The following is a 19,735-nucleotide window of genomic DNA, read 5'->3' on the forward strand; positions in this document are numbered from 1 at the left end:
AGAGTCCAGATTTTGTCTCGTCACTTCACAGAATATTTTCCCAAATGTGCAACAAATTAAGAAATGAGGAAGTGGCAAATTCGTTTTCCACTCCACGTTATATTATATGTATAGCTGACTTGGCCTATGGTATACATTTGATAGCTACTGTTATATAGCATATAAAAAACCCCACATTAACATGTTAACACATTTAATAATTCCTTGATTTTAATAATGCTTAGATGTAATTTACTGTAAAAGATTGGTTATTGGTGTGTTCCTTTGAAAGAATTTCTAAAAGAAACAATTATCTATAAAGCACCAGAGACACAGCTCTCAGTTCAGATATGAAGACTTCTGTCTTTCCTCTGGTTTTCTTTAAAAACACTTGAAATGTTTCGTCTTGTGCTATAGACCTAAAAGGACTTGATCTTACTACATATTCAATGGGAATTGGCTTGGGTCTCTGTCATGGAAAAAAAGGGCAGTACAGCAAGACGGGAACCTTCAATACTCAGGCCAATCAACTGTCAAAGGCCCCTGGTGGTGTGGGAACATCTGCTTCCTCTATTCTAACATGACATGCTTCTTTATATAGCAAGATGTACCAGTAAAGGGCACATACATGGGTGTCTAGCTACTGCAGAACATGGGAATCAATGTTCAGGCTGGTCTGTTTAGTGGAGTCCTCCCACAGCCAGTCTGCTGAGATTTTAAATTAATGCCCCAATGCTCCATTTATCTAAATAGGCCCATCGCTCCTCTGTGTTGTGTCTCCTTGTCATAAAATTATGAATGCCAAGCTAGCCAGAATACATACTTTATTAGGCAGAGAAAATACTGTCCAGAAGAAGAAAAACACCAAAAATAAATTTCTGTCATACATCGATTCCTCTCACACGTCATAGGAAGGTCACTAACACAACAAAGAGAAACAAATATTTCCAATCTGCACGTTCATGACCGCCAAGAATAGGCTAGATGGTTGCTGTAGCACGGTCAAAAAGCGTGGAGCAGCACGGGTGTTGTTAAAGCAGAGCATGATGGTGCTTTCGGTGAGCACATCTGAGGCAGCTTCCTTACTCTCCACACTATGAAAACACATACAAGAGAGGCAGGTGGCACTGTAGTGGGGAGGCAAATCAGCAAACATGAGGCATCAAGAGTGAATAACATCAGCCAAAAAATGGCGGCAAATACACAAAGAAGATCAGTTGCCTAAATGAAGATAAGCTTGAAGAGGTGCCTTGGCACAAGTGCAGCCTTAGCCGAGTGGTTAAAATCTCCTGAAAGAGTCAGAAAGGGAAGGCAGCGGGGGTCGGCTTTTGGCAGCTTGTTCTGACCGGAGCTCGCTGTACCAGTTTTGGGACGATGGGACCTGTTCCACTTTTTTCCCACGTGAAACAGGAGCTGCTGTTATAAGATGGCAGAAAACCCTTCTGGGCTTATAATGCACACACATCCAGCCCCTTCAGACTTTCAACATGACACAATCAGACTAGTACATAAACATGCAGACTTATACAAAGGCAGAACTTTACAAAGTCATGCAGATGGAATGTTTTGATATTTCTGACTCTTGATATATTTAACCGGCTGGCCTTAAGTCTATTTTTATATGAGGAGATTTATAGGGAACTACCACAACTCAGTCTAGGCCATCGTGACGGGCTGGAAAGTGTGCTCTTGGAAAACATAACCAAATCAGTCTCTTTATGAGGGAAAAAAAGAATGAAGGGACTTTACAAAGCTAAATATATCTACTTGAGAAATGTTTCCTTAGATCTCTTGAAATTCTCTATGAGAACCAGTCTGTGTCTTTAAGGAGGTAGCCTGATCCACACTTAATTACACTAGAATCCTAAGCTTCTCAACATTTTCTTTTAACACTCAGGAAATAGCTTGAAGACTCTTCGTTTTTGTATGAGGCGTGTCGTGTCTTAAATGTAGTTTGGGAAATGTGCTTAATACAGCTTCTACAGCTTCATACAGCATATTGATGACAGCAAGAAGACTGACACCGGTCTGTCTGATAAATATAAGGCTACAGCCAGGAAATGTTGATTTAAAAAAACCAGCCTGGCTTGGTCCAAAGGTGAGAAAAAGAAGCCTTCCAGCACCAATTAAAGCCTCACTAATGAACATGTTAAGGCAATATGTTAAATCCACTGATTCCAGGGGTACGAGGTAAGATAGGAGAGGACCTTTGTTAGCTTGACGCTCTTGTTGCACACAAGACCATCTGAAAGAATAAAGCTATATCATCCAATAGAGTTTAAAGAGTGCAGATAAAGTTTAAAAATAACTGGAAAAAAACTGTGTACTTTGCTGAATACATGCGTAACTATTGGAAACTGTTAGTTAAAAATAATGAGCAAACAGATGGGTACAAGTTAGGGATAGATGGAGGAAAACTATGTAGATACAGCTGTGGAATAACAGGTAAAAAAAGAATAATTGCTAAAGAGTGGAAATAATAAAGCGTTTATATAATTATTACAGTTGAGGATAAATGTGACACAGTATGCAACATTCCTAAATTTTAATTTTTTACTTTTGTTTCCTAAAATTTGAAAATTTCAAGGTTAACATGCAAAAATCAGTTTGTATTTCTCTGTTTTCTATGACTATTTCTCTTGAATATGTCAAACTGTTTGTGTCTTTTGAATAACTATGGTTCAGTAACCATTCAAATTAGGTAGATACACGTAAATTATTATATCACTGAGGGAGCAGGGGTTTTCCCCTCGTAGGTGAAAGTTTTACTGGAGGAGGATTTGGGGAAAAATATTATGCTGTTTAATTGCTGTTTATGAATCAGAAACTGTTCGGTATACTAATTTTTTTGCATTTGCAGACAGTTAAGATAACAAACAATGGAAATACTGTTTTTCTGCACAACTGTGATTATTTGTTAGCAAAACTGATAAAATAAATTGATAATACCTGAAACAGATACATAGCAATTCAAAGCCAATAGCTTTAAGTTATACATAGCCAGGTAAAATTACTGATATTAAATCAAATATTCAGGTAAAGTAAAGAATTGAACTAAAAAAAAACAACTTTAAAATAAACATTAACTTTATAAACTGGAAGCTGGAAACTTTCCAAGTTGGAAGTTGGAAAGTTAGTTGGAAATAGCATGGAGTAAATATGATAACTTAAATCACGGGCACGTGAATTAAAGTTGAAGCAGGTCAAAGCTGATGGGTCAATGGTGTGATAGCCAAAGCAACAGATAATTGTCTGGGAAAAAATTCAGCTGCTGGCCACAGCTATGAATGAACAGTTGATACTGATGGCTAAAGATCATAGCTAAAGAGTGAAAACAGAGTAGCTAAAAGCTGCCAGACAAAATAATCAAAATAGGAGAAAGTTATATACAAAAAGCTAAAATTTGGAGTGGTTGAAAAACACAATCATTATTTTGCCAAATTTATTGGAAAATGAAAGAATGGGTTGATGTTGCTAGCTAAACGTCACAGATGGTGTAAGTGGTGGAGACCTGTCTAAGTGGATCAGTCTTAATAGCTTTTCAAATAAATGGTCGACACACATAGTTGATAAATCCTAGAGTATGACTAATGTTTTGGATCAGTTGCTAAAGTATTTGCTAGAAGAAAGTTAGGTTGGAATAGCAATCTGGTTTCATCTATAAAAAGCTTTAAAAAAAACTTTAATATGCTTATATTAGTTTTTGTCAGCCTTTATATTACGTACAACTTTTATTTTGTACATTTAGTGTTCGTATGGTCTTCAGAAATTAGCTGTAATATGTTAAATAGTGAGTTTTAATGGTGCTGATAGGCTAATGTTGTTGCTAAACGTTTCCAAATATAAAATTATTCCTTTAAGAATATCTTAAGTGAAGTTGTTTAACTTCGCAATTAACTTGTTTTTCATTCACTCTATGACTCAAAGTATTTTTTACAGTTAAATCACAAAATATTCCACAAAAAATCACTTTAAGGATTATTATGGTTTTCCCTTTTAGTGCATTGGTGTATTTGAGCAGCTCAGCAGACAAATTGGTTTGAATATATAGTCTAATCACAAAGAATGATTAAACTTACAAGACTGGATTTTCCTCTGTTTACTAGACTAGTTTTATATAAGCGATAATCATGGTGAATGTCTTAATTCTACCAACACAAAGATGTAAACTCAAGCACAACTGATGCAAATGCTCATCCATGTTCTGGCAGTGAGAGACACGGTGACCCCACAGCCCAGACATGAACAGCATCGTGCCGCATTGCTGCAACCAAATAGGCTTTAGGAGGACGTGGTCGCTGCTGCCGAGTCGGTCTCACAGGTTCTCGTTGGTGTCGTGTTGGCACTGGCTGTCGGTCAAGGGGTTCAGGAAGGGCAGATCCTCGCCACAGCCCTGCAGCTTCAGGACCCGACTGCTCAGATCCAAGCAGCACTATGAGAGGAGTCACATGGGGAGACATAATTAGTACGCTAAATATTTAATCACAGATGGCCAATCTTGTTTCACAACACACATGAAAAGTTGGATAGTTTATTGCACTTAATACCTTCAGATATATTTCAATTTAATAATCTAAGATCGAAAATTGTGTTTATTCTTAAATTTTGCTAGAGTAGCTTTGCATGATTCATATCCAAAATAATCAGCTTCTGAAAAAAGCAGCTGTAGGTTCCTTCCCTCTCCCTATATGCCAGTTTTCTTCTGATTAGTAGCAGAGTCGGTGTTGTGGCTTCTGAACTCAAAGCCAGGGCTGTGAGTCTTGGAAACTAACTTGGAACCCCATGGCAACCACTGGTCACTATGGAAACAATGCTTATTCCCCAACCAGTTGACAAGTAGTTGCTGGAGGCAGTTGCTAGGTGAAACTGGTCACAAAGAGGTACAGAGTGCTGCACAAAAAGAAATCTCATTGCTTTGGTTGCTAACAGAATGCTGGAGCCTGTAGGTCACATGGAAGATACAGACTTGTCTGCAACTACTTGCCATCTCTAAAGTAAAAGTTGCACCTTTTTAAATGTCTTGGTTGCAGCAGCGGTTGTCATAAGGTCTTCGACACAGCATTGTTTTTGCAACCACTCGCCAACTGGTCAGGGAATATACTTTTTTCTCTAGTGACCAGTGGCTGCCAGAAAAAAAGGCACAAAAAGGCAAAATAACATCATGTGACACCCCTTCGATGAAAATGTATTGGCTATTACTGGATTCAACAAATGAAATTCAGCTGAAAGTAACCTGGAGGGCAACCTGTGGAACGTTTCTGAAACAGGCCCCCATATTTTCAGCATGATTAGCTCCATTGAGTGGGTGGAGACAAATGTCAGGGCTGATTTGCGACATAAAAATAGCAACAAGCGTGAAAGGAAAGGTTAACAAGCTGGTAGTGAGATCTGCATTAATCCAGTATCGAACTTTATACGGTGTAACGGGAATTATACCATAAATATTCATTCATTTTGTTGTGTTTTTATTGAGTAATTTGCTTCATTTTTCTGATTCTTCTGTTGTTGGTTGACCATAAAGCCTCCCTATCACTGAACTTGATTATGGGTTACTAATAAGTTGCCTGTTTGGCCTACACATCTGGCTAACACACAGCAACTCTTACCCTTCCATGCATCCAAAAAATGTTGGTGGACCTTAAAAGCAATAAGGTCCCCCAAAGGACAATCAACAGGACTGCCATAATGCATAAAAGGAGTTTTTGATTATAAATTGTCCATAAATAACAGGAAAATGTGTAGACTTGTGTTTAGCACGGTAACACAGACACATTTTAAATCAGTAAAAATCAACCAGAATAAAATAAAGACTAGTAAACCACAGTCTGAATAAATGAATGAATGAATGAATAAATAGAAATATTGTGTTTAGTTAACAGTTCAGGGTTATTTTATGTCATAAAAGTTGAAAAATGAATGATAATGAATTGAAATTTAAAGCGCAGTCTAACACTTTCTCTATGAAAACAAAAAGACTTGGGACATTGATTTATGAAAGCAGGGATGTTTTATTCTTCGTCCTTCTGTTAAGCAGCTTTTATATTACATTTGTGCTGGTGCAGGCCATTAATCACAATTACTAACGCTGCTTATGAATATTTGCAGGGAAAGCCAAACACCGGAATGAGCTCGGAGCTAAAATGTTCATCTTACCTCACACAGTCCTTCAGGGCTGATCTACAAAATTGGAGCTCATGTTCTTTTCACACCCTGAAGTCTCACTTTAATTAGATCTTCCAGGAGATAACTAGTTGCCTGATTATGTAATGCTGAAATAAACGAAGGACTACTCTCAAACTGCCAGCTTGTCTTGTGATTGGATTTAGATGTCATATTTCAAATGTGAATATTAAACATTTCACATCACAGAATGTCCAGAATCTCCTCATGTGGGATTTATCTGCACAGCGGGTGCCCGATTAAATGCTGTGCTATAAAAACAACATGACCCTTATGCAATAAGAACCGGCATCTTTCCCCCTTACATGTTCAGTTCTATGAGAGTATTTCTTCTTCTCCCCTTTTTGGTTATTTAAAGCTTTGTGACCATTTCAGCTTAGCTGAGTCTGTAAAAGGCCCAGCACACATCAAAAGATGCGATAAGGCTCACAAAATATGAGAAAATGAAATGAGGATCTTACTTTAAGTTCCAAAAGAGTCTGCAGACCCAGGCACAGCTCGAACGCCTCGTCCTCTGAAAGGGAGGAAAAGGAGGGGAGAGATAAGGGCAGAGGGAAGAGAAATACATAAACTGCATTTCAGTCCATTTTGTAAGCTGCTTCCATTTCTTAACACCTCATCTGAAAATGCATTCATTAGCCTGAATCCAGGTTAAGTCATCAGCACACTCCATATTCATCCGTGTGTTAATGAGCGCTGTTAAGCATATGTACTTGTGTGGGTGGTGGCAACGTGAGAATTTAATGCGCATGAAGAACCCTGGATGCAGGTATGAGGGATTTAGAGTCGCTGGAGCAAGTCCACAAAAAATACAACAATAACAGAAAGCAGTCTTTTTTGTTTTTGTCTCTGTGAGGACTGAATGTTTTCACAGCAAGGGAAAAGTAAGTAAAGTAAGGGCAATTGCATGACTTACGGGCTCCAGATTAACTTTAAAGGAACATTTCAACATTTAAAAAACAGATTATAGCTCCTTGCAGGGACTCAGATGAGAAGACTAATAGCTGCATGTTGGAAGCAGCATTTTTAGTTTTAGATTTAGCGTAGCTCTGTCTAAAGGTAACAAAATCCACCTAAAACCACCTCTGAACCTTTTATAAATAAATATAAAAATGAAATAAAAGTAACTACTACTTAGTTACTACTTACCACTACTACTTAGCAGTAGGCTAAGCTTGTACCAGGGTTTATTTAAGGTTATCTTAGATCCCAGTCACAGGAAGCGACAGGTGTTTGCAGACAAGTTTTCCATGCAAACTACTTTGCAACAACGGCAAAGTTGGGAACAAGGTTAGGATTCATGTCAGTCTGTATGTTAAATACAAAGTTACACTAAGGAAACAATTGAAGCTGTTTTGAGAAGCTAATGCATTTACATAAGTGCTGCAGGAAATAACAAATGTGCTGGGCACTTAATCACTATTGTTTTTAGTATCATGGCCAACCACAAATTTCAAGGACTAAGCTGGATCGATCCCTAAAAGGAAAGCAGCCTTTTTATTGACAAAGATAACCTCTGATTTCTGCTACCGGAGGAGAACAGTGAGTCAGACAGACACAAGTTTTTTTTTCTCACTTCTTTGGACCTGTACTTGACAACCTTTCGAAGAATGAAACCAGAGTACAAGCAGGGAGATGTGTGACAGATGAGTTGCACTCATCAGCGCAGGGTTGCAATGTTTTGGCGATCTGTCTGACAGACTGGCAATCTATCCAGGGTGTTCCACATCTCTCGCCCTATGGTAGCTGGGATAGGCTCCAGCCCCACTGTGACACTCATAAGGATAAGCAGAAGAGGATGGATGGATGGACACGCAGTCTTTTGTAAACCTTCACTAGTCTTTTTGAGACTGATTGCAGCCACAAAGTATTTGGAGCAAGTTTGGGTGATATGTACATTTTTTCCAACCGACATTCATCAGTCCAATAAATGAAGATAGGCAATATATTCACGCAGGTGACTCTTTGATGGGCGGAGCAATGTAATCATGCACGGACTGATTTGCGCATTTAGAACACAAACATGGAAGAACTTGTTGCCAAAAAAAATACAAAGAGGCTGCCATCCTATTTTTAATCATAATACCATAGTGCCATAATGTGCTTCAAGAGTTGAGAGCTGCAGTGCTCATTACTGTGACTGCCATCAAATCCTTTGCAGGTAAAGGGATTCAGGAAGTTGAAATGTGAAGAAAATAAATCTTTTTCTGGTACCAGGGTGCAAATTTAAACACCACAAGGCTTTGTGGTTTTCAGGAAAATTCCTTTCACAGTCTTCACTTTTGCACTATTAAGCCTGAAAATTTTGGCATTTCTATTCCTTAAAAACCATTGTGTTAAAAGTTTATTAGATTTTAGTGAAATTTGCTCCACACTTACCTCCACCCACACAGGTGAGACCTTCAGTTCTCATTTATTGGCATCAAGAGTTCATACACAGCTAATGTTATCCAGTTAAGGTCACCACTTTAAAAATCTTGAAATGGTATTCATTATTTCACTGTGATATTTTTACCTTTAATGTAAGCTGAACACTGGACTCTCTGTGTGCCCAGCTGCAGCTGCAGCTCCGTCACCGAGCTGTTCACGTCGCATGGTGAACTGGCCTGTCTGGGCACCAGTCTAGCAACACACACAGAGAGATACGCACACACAATAAAGAATGTCTTCATCAGTCCAAAAAAGCCTTCGTGGGTGTTTTATGTCAGTACATCTACCTACAGCAGCTTCACCTCACAAAAAACAAGTGCATCTGATTTTTATTAAAATGTCAATCAAAAGTTGGTGCTGCTGGGATTTTATTAACTAGGATCATGAAAAGCAACAGAGGAGCAGATTTTACTTTTAATCAGCTACCTTCAGATTTTAGATGTTAACAAATATACAACTAGCTGACTAGTGCTTAAAAATACAGCCACGGGTGACTGCAAGCAGGAGCAACTATCCATCTCATAAACAAGAACAGAATGGGCAAGACGATGTCTGCTCAAACCAACACGGCTCTGCAGTAGGAAATGAACAGCTTCCATTGGGTAACCGCTGCAGTGATTAATGTGTTTCTTCTGGCAACAGGTTATTAAACCCTCACTGATGGAGTGGTGAGCTTCTCTTTTCTTTAACAACTGCGCTGGAAAAGCTGTTACTCTGTTTAAGAAGGGTCAAAGTCTTGGCCCGCATCAAGCAAAGAAAAAGAATTACATTAATGCTGAAAAAAATCTTCCAATCGAGAGGATTCAGAGGGAGGTTCCGTAGCCTCTGCACTCCTGTCCCTTCAGTCTGTTGTACAATATCGCATTTTAGCAGCAACACTTTTGACACAAATATAATTCCAATACATAAAATCAAGAGTAGCACTAACAGTTGTGTTTAAGAGTGAACGTAAGAGGATTTCCACATGTGTAATGCAAAGACAAGTCAGAGGATTGGGACTAAAATATGTAGCTGCTCATCAGTGAGGCTAATCAGAAAAAAAAGGCTTCAGATTCTTAGGGAACATAACTTTTATCCTGTTCCAGAGTGATTGGCTCATCAGGGAAAGAAGAGAAGTCGATGACGTGATGCTCCCATCATGCCTAGTGCTTAATGAACAAGCCTGTGGGAGCAGTGTTATGATCTGAGGTTGCTTCAGTTGATCGGGTTTAGGTTCAGTGATCTAACTACCTGAATAAATGTATGACCATGTTCTTCCATCAACTGATTTTTTTTCTTCCCTTATTCCTATAACGATACAAGAATTCACCCGGGTCCAATTATGAATGAGTAGTTCAGGGAGCACGGATTGGCCACCACAGAGTCTGGACCATAACCTCACTCAGTCTTTGGGATGTGATGGAGAAGTCTTTGCATTGAGGTCCAACTCTCCCATTATTAATGCAAGAGCTTGGTGAAAAATTAATTAAACTCTGACAGAAATAAATGTTGTGACATTGAAAAAGCCTATTAAAGCAATGCCATGGAAAATTACGCTAAAGATGGCCCAACAAAAGAATTTGAGTATGTGCTTTGTGTTTTTTTTAAACGGCCACTGTCTCTCAGCGCTAACCACATTCTACACAGGCATGCGGGTATTAACCTGAACTTTATCCACATTTGGCAAATTCATGGTGTAAATAACTGCACAATATTTGTAGGGATAAAATGTAACTTTGTCTTAGAACTGTCTCCTCACTTTAAAATTAGCACGGAAGTGATTTTCTTTTTCTTAAGGAAAATTATGAAACAGCCACCAGGAATATCCCTAGTGCACAGCCACGGGGAAAAAAAAGATCTTTATTATATATTTGAAAGTTTAAAGACGACATTAAGATCACATCTTTAACAATCTGGAGAAACTTAAGAGCTTTATGTTGTCATTCAGATTTCTCTTTAAAGCTCATTTATTTAAATCCACTTCTTCTGTGAGGTGTCCTTTCTTCTATCCTTGGTTACTTTTTTAATCACTTCAGTATTTGTACTGAGCTGATGTGTTTCTCAGAATAAATTAGGATGCTAATATTAGGTGCATGTGCAGTGAGTGTTTAGAGCCGGGTGTTTCTTACCCCAGCCTCTGACAGCAGGAGGTGGAGATGTGGTTGTGTTGGCTGCCGGTGTTGATGGATGCCTTGACTTCAGTCTCGCAGCACTGTGGGGAAACAGAGGGGTGATTTTTGGTGTCACATTGTTATTTTTTACTGCTTCATTTTGGGACCAGTGCATGCAAGGAAACCAACCAGCCACATGAACAGCACATTAGCTCATTAACTACAGGGAGCGTATAAAGAACGCTGATCTCTCCTGTTTCGAACAAATCTTTTTGGCTGCTTTGTGCTGATATTAATGCCACAGAAAATTCGCAGTTACTGAGTAGGCAGAATGCGGTCGGCTTTTATACACTGTGTGCACCTCAACACTGTGAAACCCCTCACTGTACATGATCTACTGTTTAATTACTGAGGTGCTACTTTGCAACAATACCATTTAAAGTTGATGGTGGAATAACCAGGAGGGAAGAAATTTCACAGACTTACTTTTTGCAATGGTGTAATAAGCCAGCAGTTAAAAAAGCTACTGTAGCTTAATGGTAGCTAGCTTAGCTAACAATACAAAGGAAGAAACCATTAGCTTGGGTCAGCTAACACCTCTGAAGCTTCTATGCATAAATGTTTATACATGCAAAAATAAAATTAAAAAAATATCATGTTAATATGTGCCCAACAAAAATGCAAATGAGTGAATTCCCAATGTATCAATATAATCTTTTAATAGTCAAAATTTTGTCCTGAAAGTACATGGTACATGCTAATGAGAGGTTTGCCCTAATTAACATTGATAGCCTGTTTTATCTCATATTTTCTCAGCTGCTTGTAGTCCACTTTAAGCACTCTTTTGTATTTACTTTTAGTATTTATGCTAACCTAACTCGCCTGGCGATAGATTTGTATTCATCACATAGATTTATATGAACAAAGTTGCATCCTATACCCACCAAAAAGGGCATTTAAGTACATTTTCTTATCTGATTTTAAATCCAGAGTTTTACAGTAGCAATGCAAGCAGGCGTCTTTTGGCCTAATTTCCACTGACATTTGTACTTTTCTTTATGTCACGGGTGCTCTGCTGCCTGCAGGGCGCCTCATGTCACAAAGACATGTTTCATCCTTTGCGCAGCAGATTGTAATGGTTTATTGGAACTGCTGTCTGCAAAGGCCTTTTCCCATTTAGCATCCTCTGAGGTGATTTCATGCAACATGTCCATGTTTGTGGAAAGAAAGCAAAGTACTGGAATAATGAGGTATATACAGAACATATGGCAGCTCTGCATGCATGTCAGAAGCAGTGTGCTGGCACCACCCCCATAAGTGAGCATCAGGCTCTTTTTAGGTATTTTTTCCACCATAAGATGCAGATATATATCAAAGATTCTCAGTCTATTTATAAACAGATTTACTTTCAGATCAACTAAAGCTTCAGTAGCAGAATCTTTGGGTAATTTCCAGTAAGTAGTCATCAACAATCTGAAATATAGTCATCTGTTTCATCTCTCTTACAAATCTAGGACAGTTAGCTTGACAAAATAAGGCATTTAAAAACACTTGGATGATTAGTTTCTATAATTTGCTGATGTTTTACATAAAAGTACAACTAAAAATAGTCAGTACGAGTTGACAGGAACACAAAATCCTGCATTTTTTAAAATTGTATCGTATAAATAAGGAGTCAGTATTTTTAATGTCATGAAAAGAGCGTCTTTCTGTTTTAGATATTGGGCATATTTTCAAACATCTAGTGTCTGCTTGTCCTTCTCTCCTCGTCATCTCCTTTATAAGTCAATACCTTATCTACTTGACCCGAGGATATTCCCCCACTTGGAAGTAAACACGTTGATTTTCCATTTACCTTGTTTTGATCCCTCTCAGTCTGTGCAGACTGAGCTGAGTGAGCAAGGCTTCTTTGTCCTCACTGGCTTATCAGCAGACCCACAAACCTGCTCTTTTGTCTCAGGCCCGGTGGTGCAATAATCCCTCCCCATCCCTGAGGTTTAAAAATAGCAGCCAAACAAGTAACTGAAGAACACTTTGCATTTAATAAGTCGATGATAAAACCCAGCAAACGCACACCGAGTAATGGGTGAAAACGCGGAATCCACTGAAAAAGTGGACTTAAAAAAAGTGTGTGATATTCTCCAAACCCCACAGGGATGAGAAGCTGTTTGATCTCTGTATTGATTTCTTTCAAAGGATAAAATGCGGTTATGTCCTTGGTGTTGTGCATGGCTGCAATTCTCCAAAATTCAAATTCAAAAGGGCAAAATATCATAGTATCAAGCCCACGGTTATAGACAAAGTATAAAATATTCTGCCGCATGTGTTACTACAATTAAACTGTAAAGAACAATAAATCCCATAATGTGTTACTGTGTCTTTCAGTTGTTTCCAGTCTATGATGGCTATGGCACTCAAGCTAGAAGACAGTGTCAAAGTTTTGAGAAGTCGCTCTTTCTTTATGTTTTGTTTCTAAACAAGACTTTCTTGTAATTTCTTTAAGAGGTCTTGAGCAACAGTTCTTCAGGCTTTCTGAGGGTCTTTCACTAATTTTCAGTCCAGTCCTTGTAATTGACCAGATTAATTTTACCTGGCCTAAAAAACAATTTTAAAAAATGCACCCAACTCAAGGGATAAACCACTGTTGTGTATATGCATGACAAAAAACTTAGGAAAGAATCAATTTTAAGGTTTGATCATTTTTAACACAACGATCAACAAAATGGAACAAAATCAGTCATGGATTGGCCTCAGTCAGAGCTTAGTCCTTGGTATTATTGAAGCAGTGTGGGATTATCTGAAGTCATAGCCTGGAGAATTACAACTAAAGACTACTTAAAAAATGAGAGTAAAGCTGCCTGAAAGAGTTCAGGCTGAAGAATAAAGGTGGTTAAACATAAACATTAACTGCCAAACTCATTATAATGGCACAAACTCTGCTTTTGTCTTGTATTCTATGTTTCCATTTTTGTTTTGCTGCACACATTTCCAATTTCCAATTTTTCTGGCAAAATATAAAGAAATGAGGGGCGGCTAGTGTGTACTGCGCAGTACACAAACTCATCTGTATCCAGATGTGAGTGATTCATGGTGGAGGTATGTTGAGGGGGTATTTTCTTATCCTGTCCTTGAGGCTTTTGGAAATGTTTCCAGTTTGCTGGTTTATTGTTCATCGCTTAGTTTACAATTTTAAACACACAGAAAGATGAGAGATGAGTTTTTAAATACACAGCAATGGGTTGTCAAGAATACCATCAAATCAATCATTGGGTATTAAACTGGATGAAATAGCTAAATCCTGTAATTGCAATGAAACAACACCTAAAGGGGTTTGATGCAATAGTAAGGGATGCAATTAAGCTGACTAAAGTCTCATTTGCTTTTTTGATTAATTTACAGACTAAATTAATCATTTCGCCTGTAAAATGCCTGCACGTGCTTATTGTTTTTTGTCTGCAGGGTCAGTTCAAGCAGATATTCTGAAAAGTCAGTATTACTAATTTTATGAGACCTTTCTGCAAATATTTGTCCTTATGTGATATATGTGATCAGTGACCCCAGACTACCAGACTACAGTTAATCCCTAATATGTTTCAGAAAATATATCTAAGAAAAGTGTGGATACATAGTTGTGCATGCAGATTTGTGTTGTTCTACCATCTTCAGAGCTTTTCTCTTTCTGTAAGCTGCTTTTACCTGATCAGTGGTCAATACCTAACCTTGGTGGCAGTTCAGATTGGGGTTTATGATTAGATTTTAAACACTTTCCAAGACATAAGGAGAGAAACTTTCACATGGTTTCATTCACCAGACATGTCGACCGTAAGCTCTTTTTGTCTTTTTTTACTTGATGTCTTTATTTTTCTTTGGTTGACAAATCTATGGCAGTAACCCTGGACAGTCTCTGCAGAGGCTGATGTAACTCAAGGACCAGTGAATTCCTTTATGCAGTACTCGCTGTCTTGGCTTGATGTTACAAAGCTCTATTTAATGATCTACTCAGTTCATTGTATTTCAGACACAGAAGCCCAATAAACAGCACAATAATAAATATCACTACAATATTTTCTATCACATGAAATAGAAAATAAACAACCTGTGCTGATGTTGATGGACCAAGAAGAAGTGCAAATTGTTTCAGTAAACCTATCACTGTAGTTCCAATGCCTGATCTTAAAAAGTAATGTATTATTATTTTAAAAGGTATTAAAAATGATACAAATGAAGTGTGATAATGTGTAGGATTTAATTGGGTCTCTAGTGTGACAGTAAATCAAGTATTTCCACTAAAACACCACCAACCTCCAGGTGTAGGCTTTCTGATCCTTTAAAATTGGAAAATGTGAATATCAAATGCATGGATTCAATTCAGTACATATGAGACCAGAAAACTAATGTTCAGGATCATGATACAACAAATTATAATTAAATTGTAATTTAGTTATAGCTTATAGAGAAAGGGTGAGGAGCTGCTTGGTAGGTAGCTAAGGTGGTTTAGGAATCTTCTTCTGCACTGAGATACCTCTGAATGTCCCTGGAAAAAGTGAGGGAGGTGTAGGGGTAAATACTGGTTTCAGCAAATATTCTTTGACTGTTGCTCATGTGTCTCAATTACTGTAGCTTTGTAGTGATCATGAATCTTCAAAGAGGGCTGATGTCTTGGTAATTTGGGGCTTTTAATGATTTCTTTGAACTGTTCTTTATCCAGGGTGAAATCATTGTGCAGCATACATCTTTAATGGCTTCAAAAAAGTAGAGTTAGTAGCACAACTTTGAATTTATATTGGATTTTCTCTAATTCACGCAGGGTCAACATACAAATATGTACATTTACTTGCTTAAATCTCTTAATAAGTGGTGGTGAAGGTTCTACAGTGTCTTTTAACTTGATAAAGATAATGTCTGTTAACTTCTTCTTATGGATTACAGTTGACTACAGCTGATAGTTTCTCCTTGCCAGCATAAGAAGTATTTGTTTGACAGCACTCATTGGATTGACCAATACTCAGTACAATGGGCAACTCCAAGGAACTCAGTGAAGATCTAAGAAGGAGAATTGTAGTTTATGTAAGCTAAGATGGTCTCAGGAAGCCATTTGTAAACAACTGTAGATTCCAAGTGTACAGTAGAAGTCATTCAGGTTTGTCACCATTTTTCCAAAATCTCGAATAAGAACTGTCCCCCTTAAATGAGGGGAAATTGTTAAGAAACAACCCAGGAACTCCTGGAACACCAGGGTCACTGTCGACAGCGAAGCCAGTTTGGTATCGCCGTAGACTGAGAGGGTGCCAAACAAGAAAGAAGTCCCTGCTCCAAAATCAATACATTCAAGCTTTACTGAAATTTTCTGCAGCCCATTTGGACAAGCCAAATACGTTCTAGAGAAAAGTCTTATTGTTAGAGGAGTAATGGTGAGGCTTTCAAACCTAAAAACAGCAGAACAACTGTCAAGCAGTTGTAATCATCATATATGACGTGAGAAATATACTCTCTCTTTATAGTCATTTCCTGTTCTTTTGAATCAACTGTAGGTTTTTCAGGGAGTTTTAAAGACATGTTGTCAATAATGGATTACAGTTTTCAAGCCTAGAAGTAATAAGACAGGCGATGTTAGGATTTATAGGGCCGAGTGCAGCAAACTCAGTTTTATCTGAATTCAGAAACAAGAAATTAGACGCCATCCAGCCCTTTATGTCTTTAAGACATTCCTGGAGTTTAACTAATCAGTGTGTCATCTGGCTCCATGGATAGATAAAGCTGGGTATCATCTGCATAGCAATGAAAATGTATGCTGTGCCTTCTAATAATAATCTATGTCCATGTTGAGTTGATGCTAAATTCTGTCCACAGCTGTACGTAAAAACTTGAGATGTAGTTATGTAAAAATGATGTCCTTGCAGATAAATGCACATCCTATTTGCAGTAATCTGTCATGTTAACACCAAATACTGATTGGCACAGGCTTCCCGTCCAGTGAGTTAAAATCTAATAGTATCTAGCTTATCCACTATGCTAATGACGTAGGTAGTATTAGACCTAGTTTTGCTTGTTTTATTAGGTCTTTCCTGTATTTCAGTAAAAGTGACTGTTGTTCAAGATTGCTCAACACAATGACCTCAGTTTTCCTTCTGAAAGCACTGTAGACCCACCATTGAACCACTGAAGTATAAGAGTATAAATTAAACTGTGGCATAGGCTCTTTGATGACTCAACCTAGGACTACAAATTATGCTTTACAAGGGCCAGTGTTGGGTACAAGTGGACAAACTAGCCCCCAGGTGGAGAGTTATCTGTTGCTTACCATGTCGGTTAAGCACAAGTTTGGGTAACCTGCAGTAGAAGATTTAATACCATTTTTTGTGTTTCTCTTTGTCATTTTATCCTCCACAGTTTTAAGCCCCTGCACACTTTTTCTTTTATTTGCTGAATCCGTTTTGGGCGCATACAGATGTGTTGACCAGGTTGGACTTATTTAATCACAGTGACTCAGTGGTGTCTGTGGGTCCTGCAGAGCTTTTGATATGTTGTAAAGAGAAAGTAAATGAAGGCTTTGAATGATGAGTCATGGGAGCAGAGTAGTGTGGTCTTTGTCTCCTCTTTTGTTTTCAGTTTGTTTCAGCAGAGCACCGAATGTGGGTGAGCGTAGATTGAGTACGCAGGGTTCAGTACCTTGCACTGAATGATGAGAGCAGTTAGGACAGGCGAGCTCTCCCCGCCCTCGGGCTTCTCAGCTGTCTGTCTGGCTCCGGCCTCGCTGCTGTCGTCCTCCTCGTCCGACCGTAGGCTCCTTTCGCTTTCCTCCAAAGACTCCCTCTCCTCTGTGGAGTCATCGGCCGTGCTCTCGCTCCTCTCCTCGGTGTCAGCAGGTCCGTCCTTGGTGTCGGCCAGTGGGGAGCGAACCCTGGTGCTGAGGTCCCGGCCCTCACCTCTGAGTCGCGTGATGTTTCCCTCCAGCAGGCGACGCTGCACGATGCTGTGAGGTTGCTAGAAGGAAATGCAGATAGGTCTTAGACAGCAGGTTTTGTCAGTACAGACTTTTTGAAACATGCACATAGTGTGTAGTGCACATATAAGGAGAAAAAAAACGCTCTGTAACTCTATAAATAAAATGAAGATTAGTCAGACCACTGTGTACTGAGTGTTAGTGCATACAGCTAGTATATAATGTATGTAGTTTAAAATATATGTGTTAGGAAAAAATAGGCCTGCTTCCTGCATAGGCAAGAAGAAAAGAACAAGATGAGCCAGAGATGTGCAGCTGCTGATGTGTGAATTGGTATATATATGAGGTGTTGCTCAGATCAGAAACTGAAACACGACTTCTTCTGATGCCTGCAGAAAAGAGCCAAGAAATAGATCACTTGTGCATATGAAACAGGCTGCTTTTTAATATTTTGCATTGCAAATGAGTAATTTATGCTCATGAAATGAATCACTTTTGCCCACTGATAGTTCACCCAAATATTTCACATGCATGTTTGCATACTGATGGTTTACACTCTAGAACCTTTTTAAAACAGAGCTTGGAGTTCATAACCACAACCCAAAAAATCCCACAACGTACATCCAAATGCAGCATGCAAAAACAGTTTCATTTCTGGTTAATCAGTGCATGTCAATATCAAAACTAAATGAAAGTTATAGTGTTTATATTTGACTTATTTTAACTTCCTTGAGAAGTGCACGCAGCTAATATCTACGTCATCTATTCTATTTTTATCTTATTGTATATTTTATTCTATTTTATTCTACTGTATATAGTATTTTATTTTATTCTATTCTGTACAGTTGTGTACTGTAATTATTCTTATTTTATTTTATTCTAATTTTTGCTTCATAACTTTTGCACTGTCCACTTCCTGCTGTGACAAAACAAATTTCCCACGTGTGGGACTAATAAAGGTTATCTTATCTTATCTTATCTTATCACCGTTTACAGATGACTGTCCTCATAGACATCATAGTTACAATGCAGAGGGACACATGCTGAAAACAGCTATCTGTTTGAAACCTAAACACTCTTAAATCAAAGTTGCCTCACCTCTATCTTTAAGCTTTAAATATATGAGTTATAAAATAATCCACCTCTCATGGTTTGGCCCACGTGGTTTGGATGTAAGTTGAAGGGGTTTTGTTCCCAGTAGATGAGTCACAGGAATAATTTTTAAGTCTGGTATTATCAGACTTTACCTGTGGACTTTTATTGATCCACTATTTCTTTTGCTATGAATGTTGATTTAAAAAAGCACCGCATTAAAAACAGTCATGAAAATGACTAACCCAAATTTTAAAAAGAAAAAAAGACTTTTTTTGGAAAAAATGTGAGTACTTTTGAATCTGGAGCTGTTAAAATGATTATTTTCTTTGTGTCTGAGAGAACAGTTTAATAAAAACAAAAATGACATATTCTGTCTACCTAGAGTTAGGGTTAGGGTTAGGGTTTAGTTCTTAGACGTTTGAGAATTAAAGCCCTAAAGAAGAAGCTACAGGCCATTTTAGAGTCACCTTCCATCCTCATCCTCCTCCTCACATGCGAGAATAAAACTTTATCTTCATTGAAAAAGTGAAACGCTATCCCAACTAGCTGAGATGAAGGTCGTATTATTAAGACATGAAAGGCAATTCAAGGAGGATGCTAATGCTTTCAAGTCATCACTGTCAGCAGACATAAAAGGCTTAATGCAAGAGGCTTTTATTTGATACACAAACCTAGTGGCCTTTTTTTTTCATCTAATAAACAGTCTTTTAAGTAATCTTAATAAAAGAAAATGTTCTGAAAAAGTTCCTCAGGTTTGAAACTGCATTATAATCAGCATTTTAAAACACAGCCTCCACAGATGGATATTAAAAAGCCTGATTTCTGTTGCTTTAGAAACACAACATGTGGCTGATAACTGGCTGTTTTTTTCCTGGATCACATGAGGAGAAAATTCTATTTAAGCTGCCTGTTACTCCATAATCACATTGTTCTTCCAGCAGTACAAAGCCTGGGTACAGACTTCCAGAAAGTACGCTTTTAAAAGAGCAGGTCACTTAACACCAGCAGAGTCACTGCA

General features: G+C 38.2%; 1 protein-coding gene across 1 annotated transcript in view; it reads right to left on the reverse strand.

Annotated features, from left to right (window-relative positions):
* Positions 1-786: 786 nt before the first annotated feature.
* nrip2 (nuclear receptor interacting protein 2) overlaps positions 787-19,735 on the reverse strand; it is a 41,635-nt gene continuing 22,686 nt past the window's right edge. The window contains exons 2-6 of the mRNA XM_003448092.5: positions 17,349-17,663; positions 10,698-10,780; positions 8,675-8,781; positions 6,621-6,673; positions 787-4,411 (exon numbers count right to left, since the gene is read on the reverse strand). Of these exons, the coding sequence (XP_003448140.1) occupies positions 4,295-4,411; positions 6,621-6,673; positions 8,675-8,781; positions 10,698-10,780; positions 17,349-17,663 (675 nt within the window). The 3' untranslated portion in view covers positions 787-4,294. The remainder of the gene's footprint in view (positions 4,412-6,620; positions 6,674-8,674; positions 8,782-10,697; positions 10,781-17,348; positions 17,664-19,735) is intronic.

Source organism: Oreochromis niloticus, linkage group LG17 (genome assembly GCF_001858045.2).
Source record: "Oreochromis niloticus isolate F11D_XX linkage group LG17, O_niloticus_UMD_NMBU, whole genome shotgun sequence".
NCBI lineage: Eukaryota > Metazoa > Chordata > Actinopteri > Cichliformes > Cichlidae > Oreochromis > Oreochromis niloticus.